The 12,439-nt window shown below is 34.8% G+C and overlaps 1 protein-coding gene across 1 annotated transcript in view; it reads left to right on the top strand.

The window, feature by feature from the left end:
- Dve (SATB1_N and homeodomain domain-containing protein dve) overlaps window positions 1-6,020 on the top strand; it is a 104,404-nt gene extending 98,384 nt beyond the window's left edge. The window contains exons 5-7 of the mRNA XM_076390758.1: window positions 136-684; window positions 3,253-3,633; window positions 5,635-6,020. Coding sequence (XP_076246873.1) covers window positions 136-684; window positions 3,253-3,633; window positions 5,635-5,811 — 1,107 coding nt within the window. The 3' untranslated portion in view covers window positions 5,812-6,020. The remainder of the gene's footprint in view (window positions 1-135; window positions 685-3,252; window positions 3,634-5,634) is intronic.
- The last annotated feature ends 6,419 nt before the right edge of the window (window positions 6,021-12,439 follow it).

Genomic DNA, 12,439 nt, shown 5'->3' on the forward strand with positions numbered 1-12,439 from the left:
ACATGCCAAGAAATTGCTGTAAATTTGAAGTTCCAGTAACTGATGTTCATCCAACTTGCTAAAAGTTCGAATATAATAATTGTTGTAGTATAATCCTTCCTGTTACTCAAAAGCGATTCATCGTTTGTTCCGCAGATGACGCTGTTATCTCTATGCAGAGGTGGAAACGACTTATCAGAAGAGACCAAACGAAATTTCGAGTCGTGGTTGCAGCAACAACAACTGGGTTTGGGTCTGAACCCGATGGTGCCATCCACGAATCACCACCACCACCACACGCAGAGCCCACAACCCGATGGGGCAGGCACTGTCAGTTCGGCAGGCACTGCCATCGGTCCTCCTCACCCTGCGCTTCTTCAGTATTCCCATAAAACTAGAATGAGAACGAGTTTCGATCCTGAACTGGAGCTGCCACGCCTTCAGCGGTGGTTCGGCGAAAATCAACATCCCTCACGTCAGCAAATACAACACTACGTCTCCGAACTGAACTCACTGGAGTCACGACGAGGCAGGAAGCCTCTGGACGTAAATAACGTTGTGTATTGGTTCAAAAATGCCAGGGCTGCTCAGAAGAGGGCTGAAAACAGAGGCGTTAATGGCTATAGTCCTCCTGGGCTTAGTCCAAGGGGTGCCAGCGTTGTTAGTGAAGATTGCACAGATGAAGAGGAGGACTCCAGGCATCAGGTAGGTGCAAAAATTAGAAAAAGGAAAATGAAGATAACTATTGCTGCAATTAGATTGCTTCTTTATTCAAAGCATTATAGCAAATGATTAATTTGGAGACATATGTTGATTTGGAGACGGAGTAGTTAAAGTGTAATCTAAAACAAAATGGTCTTCATTCAGGCAAATATGTTATTGGCATAAAAATATGAAATATCGCTTATTTACAGTGTAATTTTATTGTAATAAACTGTCTACATACATATTTTCCTTAAACACCTCATGCATTCTGTTCGATAGTCTGATTCTATAATGTATAAACCAAAAACTCTATTTCATGGTATCAGCTAATAACCAGAAAGTTAATTATTGTTTTATATTTATATTTGTTCACGGTATTAACTTCAACATTGTACACTCTTCACTTATGGAAAGCTTAAATACAAAAAACAACATTTATAAATTTGGAAGAATGATGGGATAAAGTAAAACAAGTCCTTTTGGATGATCATCTAGGGGTGGAAAATCTATAATTGTTTTAGTAGAAACGTAAATATTCTAAATAGAAATAAGCTCTCTATATATAGACAAGTCTTTCAACATTCGTGCAGACACAGTTGCCGCGATCAAAAGTCAAAATTTAAATCATCAAGAACATTGACAATTAATAAATATTCCAATTCTGACTTTAGAACATTCATATTCCTGCAGAAGCAATTTTACCTTTCGAATTTATAATTTTTTTTCACATGATTATATATTATTGTTCAATATCCTATGCTTAAATATAACTGCACATGTAGATACCATGCAAGAGATTTAAGCTTGATAACTCTGGTAGCTATAGAACGTCCACATCTAATAGGTACTTACATCCATTGATGCTATCCTTGTACTCAAGTTTATTGAGCATTTTTAAACATTTATTATACCAACGTTCATAAACATTAATCGTAAACAGTAGAAGCTGACATAGTTATAATATTTATCTGTCTTACCCTAATATTTTGAAAATAATATAACCCTGTGAACCTACCATAAGTACGTACCACAGTAGAAATGGTAGCAAAACTATTGTATCCCTCATGCACTCTTGTGGTGACTATCCCAAAAAGTATAATAAACTTATCTCTATTGCATGATATAGCATCATCTGCATCTTTCTACAAAAATGTACTATCCGTCCACGAGAAGAAGGCTAGCAGGACGGCACAGGGGTCAGGAGGGTATACTACTCGCTCCACCTAACCCCACCTCTGATGGCTCTGGCCACCATCTGTCTCGCTCTCGACACAATCCGTTATCGATGTCATCACTTCTTTCAGCCAATACGGACAATACGTGTGACGGAAGGTCGATGTGTAGGACTCTGGCGTGGGGATCTACACGCAATCAGATCCACATTCCTTTACCTAGCCTTCTTCTCGTGGACGGACAGTAGGTACTCCTTGAGTAATGAACAATAAGCAACGTGCAAGAGCTAACTACTTACGTAATTATTGAGGGCAAAGTTCACGTTCGTATAACATATTCACTCAAACTAATCATCCATTGAGTTTTCCAAATCTTGCCTGCAGTAATGCAGAAATGTTTCGCCATATTCTTTTTTTAGTTAAATATTTAAAGTTGTTTCAACTGGCTACATTATTACAGGCTATACCTGGAGTTAGGTTCTTATATGTTGTCAGGGATATTGATTTTTCTTGGAAAACATGATTATACTTTCTTTGTATGATACCGATGTTAACATATCGGTGAAATTATCCTGTTTGCAGCTTATTCTGCAATTTTTCTTTCCTTGCATGTATTTTTGGTATTTGGCAATAATATTAAGTATTGACAGGCGTAAGTTGCAAGCATCGTACATACTCAGGGTTGCTCTGAGGTTCTTGGTCTTGAGGGGAAATCCCACAGCCCACATGTCCTACACATCCAAAATCGCCAACAAACTCTCTGCTGCTGTCTACCATTACTCGAAAATACTAGTGACTGAACCATTAAAACTGATGGAGACGCATTGTCTAGCAAACCAGACCCAATGTGTCCAATGACAGTCCCAGTTTCTCTTTTCCAACTCCAACGACCAATTTCTTCACCTTCAGTGACTTTTCAGCTAAAGTTAATTAAAGATTCAAATACAGTGAGTCTCATTAATTCGTGATTCCCTAAGCTAGTTACATCGTGAAAATATCAATATTAACCTTGCTTCAAAGCAACAATGATGAATATTAGCTAAGCAATGATCATTCCTCAAAATTCCATCAATTCGTTTTACAAGCAGCAGCTTAATGTTATCAGTTTGAGTGATGTAACGTAACTAGCCTGATAGGGAATCACAAATCGATGAGACTCACTGTACCTGATCCTCCAGTTAACTTTAATTGGAAGGTAACTGGAGGTTACGACAAGGGCTAAAACATGAACTGTCCCTTCTGTGTGGCAAAGGATTTCAGAGCAACCCTGCTGAACATACGTTTCACCGTGAAATCTAAGTTTACTATTTTACCACATTCTTGTCTTCAACCTCATAAAATAATATAAAACAGAAGTGCTTCTATATTAAATGTTTGCTATGCACTTCTCTTCTAGTCCACTTCACCATCTCCCTGCCCACCCGGAAGTCCTCCAGTTGGGCCACTGTCGCTGACAACCAGACCCGAGGATCAACAGCCCCCGCCTTCTACGCCCTCTTCAGTGAAGCAGGAGGAAACCAGAGTGTCTTCCGGTTCCGAAGACGAAGAACCGAGACCGACTGGTCCTCTTCCTCCTGGATTCTCGTTGGTACCGAGTCCAATGTTCGGCCATGGAATTATGTACATGTCACCTTATCTGCCGCCGCGCGGGCCAGCTGGTTGCTCCACCAGCATGCTGGACGAGAGGAGGAAGAGAAACCGGACATTCATCGATCCTGTAACGGAAGTGCCGAGGCTGGAGGCTTGGTTCACCCATAACACTCATCCCAGTCATGCGGTAAGTTAAACGTTTCTGCCCTATTATCGATAGACTAATTTGTCAATCCTATGTGTATCGATAGAGGGATGGAAATGCTCGTCGAATTTTTTCACAATCATTTGCTGAATTAAGCATTACGCCAAACATTAAGTTGATACAGTGATATTAAACTGACATGTAAGCAGTTTGTTGTATAATAGTTCGTTTAATTTGATTATTAATACTTGATGGCTCATACCTTGGGGAGGGAAAACAATGTGCAGAAACTTTGAATGATGGTTAAGAAGAGCAGAACAAGTGTGTTTGAATAATGAATTGTTTGGTTGAATTGGTTAATGAGTCGAATGGAAATTAGAATAATATCACGACGTGGCATGGATTCTCCAATTAGTTAGTTTCTCAACCGTTTCTAGACATATTTCATCATTAATAGCTAAGTACTGTCCATCTTCTTAACCGAAAATTAGGCTTTGTTCAGAACTATAATTATACCATGGTGTATTGTACTTTAAATTTAAAATGACTTAAATTGAAAAGATGCTATAGAACAATTATATGTGTAATTTTAATACTTAATTCTCCTTATACAAAAATATACAAAATAAAGTGCTATTAAAAGAAAGTACACATTAGATTCTTTAAAGAAGAAAACAATCGTTCATTTAGGTCCCATTCTATTAATTATATTTATAGAAGTATAAAGTTACACAGACATTTACAATATATGTATATATAAATAAAACTATATTACTTCTACATGTATAGAAATACTTGTATGTCAGCACAGATTTCAATTAATATGATGAGTCTAATTTAAATCAATTTTAAATATTTTGCATTAATACAAAGTCATAGTGAAAACTTTTCCACTCAAGAAAGGTGATGTCTGTTGTTCTACAAAACGTTTATTATTAAACAACATACAAATGTCTTATATTTGTTTATATTTTTTATACGATACATAAAACGATAGCCCTTTCAGGAAACAGCGTTATTTTGCTAGCAAAAAATTTCTACTTTCTGATATTAAACTTCCAATTTAACGTAACGCAATTGTAGTTTACTCTAACAAAAATAAACATACCGAAATTAAATTCAGGCAAGGGTTTATGTATCAATCGATGTTTCCACTGATATTCCTGTTATGACCAACCGAACAGTAAAAATGGCACAAAATGTGAAAACCACAATTACTTTTTTATACAATTATAAACACGACTCAGAGGTCTTCTAATTGCTATTTCGCATATTTATCTTCCACTCGGCAAATTTAACGACAAAAAAACGATACTTTGATTTAAAAAATTATAAATTACAATACATTTTCATCACAAACTCGTCGTTACTTTGTTTATTCCTAAGAGTCACTTTTTTATTTTTTCCTTGTCCTCAAACAGAAATCATGAGCTTATAGATTGATCTAAAAAAGGCTTTTTACTTATTTATAGCAAGTAAATATGTTTCTATTTCCATTAATTTTATTCTGGACACATTGAAAGATATATGCAAAGATATAAGTCCACTACAAGAAGACAAATTTATCCTTTACGTGTCCTTCACTCGTCCACCAACAAAAAATGAATAACAAGATGTTCTCCCTCGAAAGCATTTAACCCCCTTAGAGTTAATTTTTCAAAAGCAAAACGAAGTAAAGCAAAAATATTGAAAGTCAGTTATTGAAGCAGAAGCAGTGTATATTATAATATGCATCAGGCTGAAAAGGTTAACTTTTATCTGAAACATTTTTCGCTACAAATAATAATAGTAACGTGAATCAAAATAGTAATATCAAGTGAACCACCCTACATTTTTATATAAATACGACCCATTTAAAAAAAAAAGCAAAATTGTTAGGAGACATTCTGTTCAGGTAGTAAAATATTCAGATAATGGAGCATTTGAATTTAGACATTTGGCTAATCAGGCATGGGAGTACAATAAAGTAACATAACTTCAGAGAAGTTACTATAACCCTAGAAAATCGTAACACTTAATGAGTTTTCTATTCTGAATTCACAGCTAATTCTGAAATACACGGAGGAACTAAACCGTATGCCCTACCGACAGAAGTTTCCACGATTGGAGCCAAAAAATGTCCAATTCTGGTTCAAGAATCGCCGGGCCAAGTGCAAACGCTTGAAGATGGCGCTGTTCGAGGGTGAATCACCGCAGCCACATCCGTATCACGCAGATTAGCTCGTTCCCTGGAGTAACGTCAATTAGAAGGAACCAGGAGGCCAGGAGACGTTGCGACCATGTACCGTTATTCCTTAATATCGTTGATTCGTAACCACGCCTGCGGGTTGCACTTTTATTGTAATTATTGCATAACGACTAATATAATTACTATGGACCTTGATAAATGTACATATGGGATTAACGTCGAATAAAAGCTATACGTCATACTCTACAACATCCTTATTCTTCTTCCTTATACTTTCAGTGTACTTGTATTCATTTCTTCATATACATTTTCTTTTTTCTTTCCTGTGGTAAGCAGATTAAGAAATGGTTGCTATTTCTACTTTAATTTTAATCCTCCATCTGCAACATTATTTTTGCTCATGTCGTCTGTAAACTGAATCTACGAAATTTGTTTTTATATTTTAAAATATTCAAATAAGCTTCTTAATACTCTTCTAAGTTTTTGGAATATCATCCCATAATCTTTGTTGCTATATGTTACCTTAATATTTTTAAACAAAGCACGACCGACTTTATAAACAAAAATGACCTGAATTGTAAACGACCCAGATTGTAGAACAAGGGTTAATGAAGTTTAATATCTCTTTTCTTATTATTAACAGTAACACAAATTAAGTTTAAATTTATTGAAACTTAAACTTCGTTTCTTGAAGAAAAGGTAGCATGTTCGAGATTCTAATAGTGGTCAAATTATTTTAAAAGTTGGACTCTTCTAAATTTGCGACAGCTATAGTGTCCTCCGTTGTAAGCTCATTTCTATACTTATGCATCACATTTAGAAATAACTCAAAGCAGTTGGGGTTTTCTTCTATGTATGTACCCTCATTTACGTATTATTTGACAAGACAGAAACGTCAGTATGCGAGTTGATCTTATAGACATTCCTCGCTATAAACCCCAAGTAATCACTGAATCTGTCACGAGAATTCATTCAATTCATTTGTTATCTTATTCTGACTCGATAATCGCTAAATCTAGTTTAATATTTAAATCGCAATAAGGCGAGAAAAAATATAATTATAATATGGAATTAAAGTGTCCTCAATTCAAGTAGAGTTTCTCCGTTTTCATTTGGCTCAGTCACATTCGATCCCACCCACATTTTCATCTAGAATTCCGTGCAATATATCGGCCAATACGAAATTCATATGTAGAATCAGCGCGTAAATGAATCTGATGCATGGAGATGTAAGCGTAACAGTGGAAATATTCGATGCTGTCTCGAAGTCTGGAAACGCATAGAGACGCTCTAAGATAAGACCATCGTTGTTGTCGAGTCAACCCTAACTCAAGCATGACAATAGTCAATGAGATCTTCTCAAAAGGAGCCGAAGGACGCTGCTGCTGAATTATCAGCATTTATGATAAAAATCATGGACAATGTATAAGTGTGTCACAATTAAATATACAGAAGGTAATATAAAAATAACAGATAATACTAAGTGATACTGTCTTAATAATTAGGGTCTTACTTTAGATTAGAAGTTAGCTGCCAAATTACGTCGAAAATACATTTGTTTATTTATTTATTCAAAAAACTAGAAAACCATTAATTTTACAGAAAATTTATACGTGCGGAATACTGATTACAATTATAAAAAAGTAATAAAATGTTAGAAAACATTATCATTTTGTCTTCTAGATTCCAAAAGCTCCTAAAGCTCCAAAAAAGTTAAGTATTATATGTTAGACAATATATATACTTGAAAATGTTATTAAAATACATGTAATACAAATATCTTTAGTTATACATCTATAAACTATTCAAAGGCCAAAGTGAGTACCTCCACTTACTAAATTTTTTAAAATTTTAATGCCAAAGCTTTTGATTGATGCTTAACATTTTATATTTAACATAAATATAAATACTTTTGTTTTATGCAGTTAATCAATTTAGCAAATAAGTAGCTCATATAACTGACGCAGATTGAAATATTGCTCTAGTATTTATTACCTAATATTTACAATAATTTGTAGAAAAGTATGTACATTTGATATACTTTTCTATAATTATCTAATGAAAGTGATGAGTACACTGCTTTTTCGGTTTACGCAACTATGAATTGAGGAAACGAAATAAAAAATTATGGTAGCTAGCCTATTTATATATTTTCTTGTTTTACACTTATTGATAATAGGTAAATTTACTCAGTCCAATCCCACGAAAGTATATAAAATATGATATAAAATCAGTCCAATCCCGCAGACATATATAAAATATAATTATATAAATATATACCTGTAGCATTCTTATTAATTTCTTAAGAAGCCCAAATTTAATGGTTCATACTAAATTTAAATAAATAAATGAAAATCGGAATCTCTTAAACTACTATCTCCTTCAGAAAATGCCAAAAATAAAAGATAATTACAACGAAATTGCATCCTTGCTCCTCATCATGGCTGTTGTCACGATACGAGCCAGCCCAGCCGCAGCTATTCGAGTCAAAGTTTCGACTCTGCTTCAATTGGCAGCGTCGCACGAAAACGACGAAGAGGGTTGGTTCTTGTCATCCACGAGATACGCGCGCAGGAGGTTGTCGAGGAGATCGCAGCGAAGTTGGGCCGGATTTAATGAGGATAGGCGGATTTGTCCAATTAAAGTGTCTTGCAAAGAACCACGCGGGTCGATGGTCGTTCATTCGCAAAACATCGAATTTCGACATCGCTGAAACAACCTCTTCTTATCCTACACGAGCACAAGCCTAAAGCGTTATCCCTTTTGTTATCGTTATCGAGTCCCGCCTCTTGAGCCGAGCGGAGTCGAGACATCGAAAGGGTGGCAAAGATTTGGAAACGCTCCCATCAATATCAGGCAAGTCGTCGAAAGCATGGGATGCCTTATAATTAATCGTCCAGGTAAAACGCTTTTGCACGCAGGTGTTTGCTTCAATTCAAGATTCAAAGTACGGAGTGTTTAACATTAGAACTATCGAGGTAAATGTATCTCTAATTTTATTAAAGTATCAAAATAACAGCTTTTAAAAAGAGACATTCATAAATCACGGAAATAGTGTTTATTTATTATATTTTTTTACTTTTATTCAGCATTAACGGAGAAAACCTAACATTTGCAAATAATAAAATATAAGTAAAAAATAAACATACGAGTCATTTTGATGACTACTGTAGTGTTACCTCTTAGGGATATAGTCAGGTAAAAGATATACTCCCCTAATATTTATACAAATGTGTATAGTGGGATATTTTTCCTTGAACTTTTCTTCTTTCCTTGGATAAACTTCTTATGTAATTAGTCTTTTTTGTCGTAAATTTGTTTTGCTTGTGTTTGAAATCACATTGGCTTCTTGTTTATTAACGACAATAAACTAGTTTAAACTATTTTGAACATTAATACTTTAACGCACGATTTCGTTACAATCACATGTCTGTCTTCGTTGTCTGTAATTGGGAAAACAAAGAAAAATAATCTGGATTATTTTTAAAAGCTTTATGAGGTTCTACGTTCTCTTTGTGAAGATTGTCTTCTGCTAGAGATTTAATTTTAAGGGAACTTCGATAACTCTGTACTCTGAAGAGTTACAAAAAATGTTTTACAAAAACACAAGAGTTACAAAAGAAGAAGAGTTACAAAAACACATGTTTGGCAAATTTTTACATGTACATATGTATGTATGTAACTTCTTTTTTTGTAGTTGATTGAAGTAGTAAACAAGTCGAGACTACTTGAAGTTAAAATACATATATTCGTTAATTGTTGTCTAAAAATTGATTTGTAATTTACAATTTCCAATTTGCAACAGTTTTAAAAATCCTGGATCTATTTCCTAAAAACATCTCGAATTTTTAAAAATCTATGAAAATGAAACCGTAAAGGTGCGCCTATATTACATATTACATAACTTTGTTATATAAGCGATGTATCACAATGTACGTTAACTTTAAGACATTATTATCACAAAATGAAGACAGATCGAACATAATATCGAACAGAACATTTTAAGCTCTCCCAACATTCTTTAAAATATTGTTACGCGTATTATGTACACTTTATGTTATATCATAGTTTGCAAAGTAACAATTTTCTACAAAGAGCATTTTACTCAAAATTCATGTTTCAATTATGACAATTTCAGGTATTGTCATTATGCTAATACATTTAAACGAATTCTTGTCGACTAAAATGATTTCATTTGCTAACTTTTTATTCAACAAACGAAGTATAGAAACATAAAAGGTACAGCACGGGGTGGCGGAAGAAATAAGAAAATTGAGCTAGGAGGATGTTCAGAGAAGAGAGGGAAATGTAAGAAGTCGGTAGGGTGGCAAGCCGATGCCTTATGAAAATCTAAAAGTCAGCAGCCTCCAAGATCATCCCTCTATCTAATCTTAATTTGTCAGCTGGGTACGGGAACAATTTAAACCACACCCTCGCCAGTAAATCGTTACGAGAAATGTCAGCTTCGTCTAAAGTCTGCTTCCTCATCTTCGTTTTTAACATTCAATTTTACCAGACCTACGATAAAGTAACTTTGCAATGATAATATGTATAGCTTTTTGGAGCAATTGTTTGTAGTAAAATGGAAGTTAAGTTAGCCACTTTGGCTGTTCTTATTGAACTGTTTTTTAATTATTTTAAATAATTTCACTACTTCAAATAGTTTAACAATTTAGTTATTTTTAATAATACAAGCATAGTTGTTAAATGATGGAAGAATAATTGTTAATTTGTTTGTTATTGAAGGAATATGCATATGAACACTTTATAAAAATTTTATGTCCACTATTGACTAAATTAAGTTAATTTTCTTTTTTTAAAAGCTTTGGAAAAATAAAGAAGATTCATGGTTTAAAATAACAAGAATGTGGTGGCAGCCCTGAAGTCACCACACTACCAATTATTTTAGAGCCAAATTAAAGCTAATTTGCCAGATGTTCCTCTATAATGTTCCATATCATATACCCGATCCTCGACCAAAATCTATCATTCCTAATATCCTAAAGCTATGTTTCTACTGAAGTAACAGTGAGTAACTTTTTATTTCTGTTCAATGTTACTTAAAAAAGTCACCTCTTGTTGCCGAATATTTTCTTATTTTCTTTAGAAAACTGTTCTGTTCTCCAGATTTCTTCCTGTTCTTGTTGTCAGCAACAAATATCTCATTGAAATCGAAACAAAATTCAAATATTGTTCGGCTTATGTTGCTCCTGCATGGACAAAATATTTCTGTGAGTTAGTGAACCTTGGAAACACTTTGGAACGTGCAGCAACACGAGATGACAAAATCTTCTCTCATTGTTGTTTTTGTGAAGACATAACTTAATACTTATATTACATCTTCCAAGTTTAAAACTCTGCTGTCAACAGTAGCTCACTTCATGTTTCGAAAATGTAAGAATTAATACAGAAAAATAAAACTCATTTTCTCTAAACAATACTCTCTAAATGAAATCCCCTAAAAAAGGGTTACTGTATTTTGGTCTCAATTTCTACCAAAAACACATTCACTCAATTCACTTACAATTTGACGAAACTAATTTTGCTCGTCACTTGAGTCAATTCTACTATATAGCAGATCATTCATCTGTGGGCATATACAAATAAAACAGTTAACCATTTAGATCACGAAGCGAAATATTCCGCAAAAAATATGTACTGTGTAACTGCTAAACCCGGAATAATCCGCGTGTAGTCACGAAAACAGACTGTTATCGGTGATAAGGACCAGGTCGTGCAATAACAGGCATGATGCAAATGTGTTAATAAAGATAGGTTTACATTAGCAACTTTTCGTTGAGCAATCAAGTGACCTAAAATCGATTAAAATTGTCGTTTCAACTTCATTGAAATTGGGTTTTCACGGCCAACTTCGATTAACTTCAGATTGATCAACTCAGTTGCTCGACTAAAAGTTGCTTAATATAAACGTAGTTGAGTTATCAAAAATTAACAACAATCGACAAAGGTGGTCAGCAAAACTAGATTTATCAAACTATATATCAGTAACTCAGAAGCTACGACTAAATTGCGGCAGCAACAAGCAACATATTATCGTCACTTGTATAAAAAATAAGAAAAATGCAGGACATTTTTACAGAATAGGCTCTAAACACAAAACCAATAAAAAGTTCAATTGCATACATACCTGAAAACGTATAATCTTTTTAATTACACTATAAGTAACAAGAGTCAACAAAATATTCTTCATTGTTACCTCAGTGCAGACATAGCTAGAAGTTATCCCCCACGAATTTTCTTCAGTAGGACACCTTTGATGTAGGCCAAAGACCTATACCCCATAAAATCGGGAAAACCATTCGGGAGGTGTTCGTCAAATCTGTCTGGCCTATGAAAATTCGGGATTTCAGGTGAGGGGAATGGAACAGGCTCGACACGTGCACTCAACTCTGGCCCTGGCGCGATTGTGCGCGAGGAAAGTAACCGCGAGACGTGGGTACACGTCGTTCCAAAGGAGCATTGTGCGCGCTTCGGCATTCAGAGGACGTTCTTATCTGCCTATCCGGAGAGCTGTCAGCAAAGTTCCTGAATAATAACGGGGAACAAGACAGAGAGATCGGGAGAAAGAGAAAACGGAGAGCCACGCTGTTCCCCTATCAGCCGCGGTTAGGATATGCCTAACTATTCTGTTTCCATACA

Source organism: Calliopsis andreniformis, unplaced genomic scaffold, assembly GCF_051401765.1.
Source record: "Calliopsis andreniformis isolate RMS-2024a unplaced genomic scaffold, iyCalAndr_principal scaffold0022, whole genome shotgun sequence".
NCBI lineage: Eukaryota > Metazoa > Arthropoda > Insecta > Hymenoptera > Andrenidae > Calliopsis > Calliopsis andreniformis.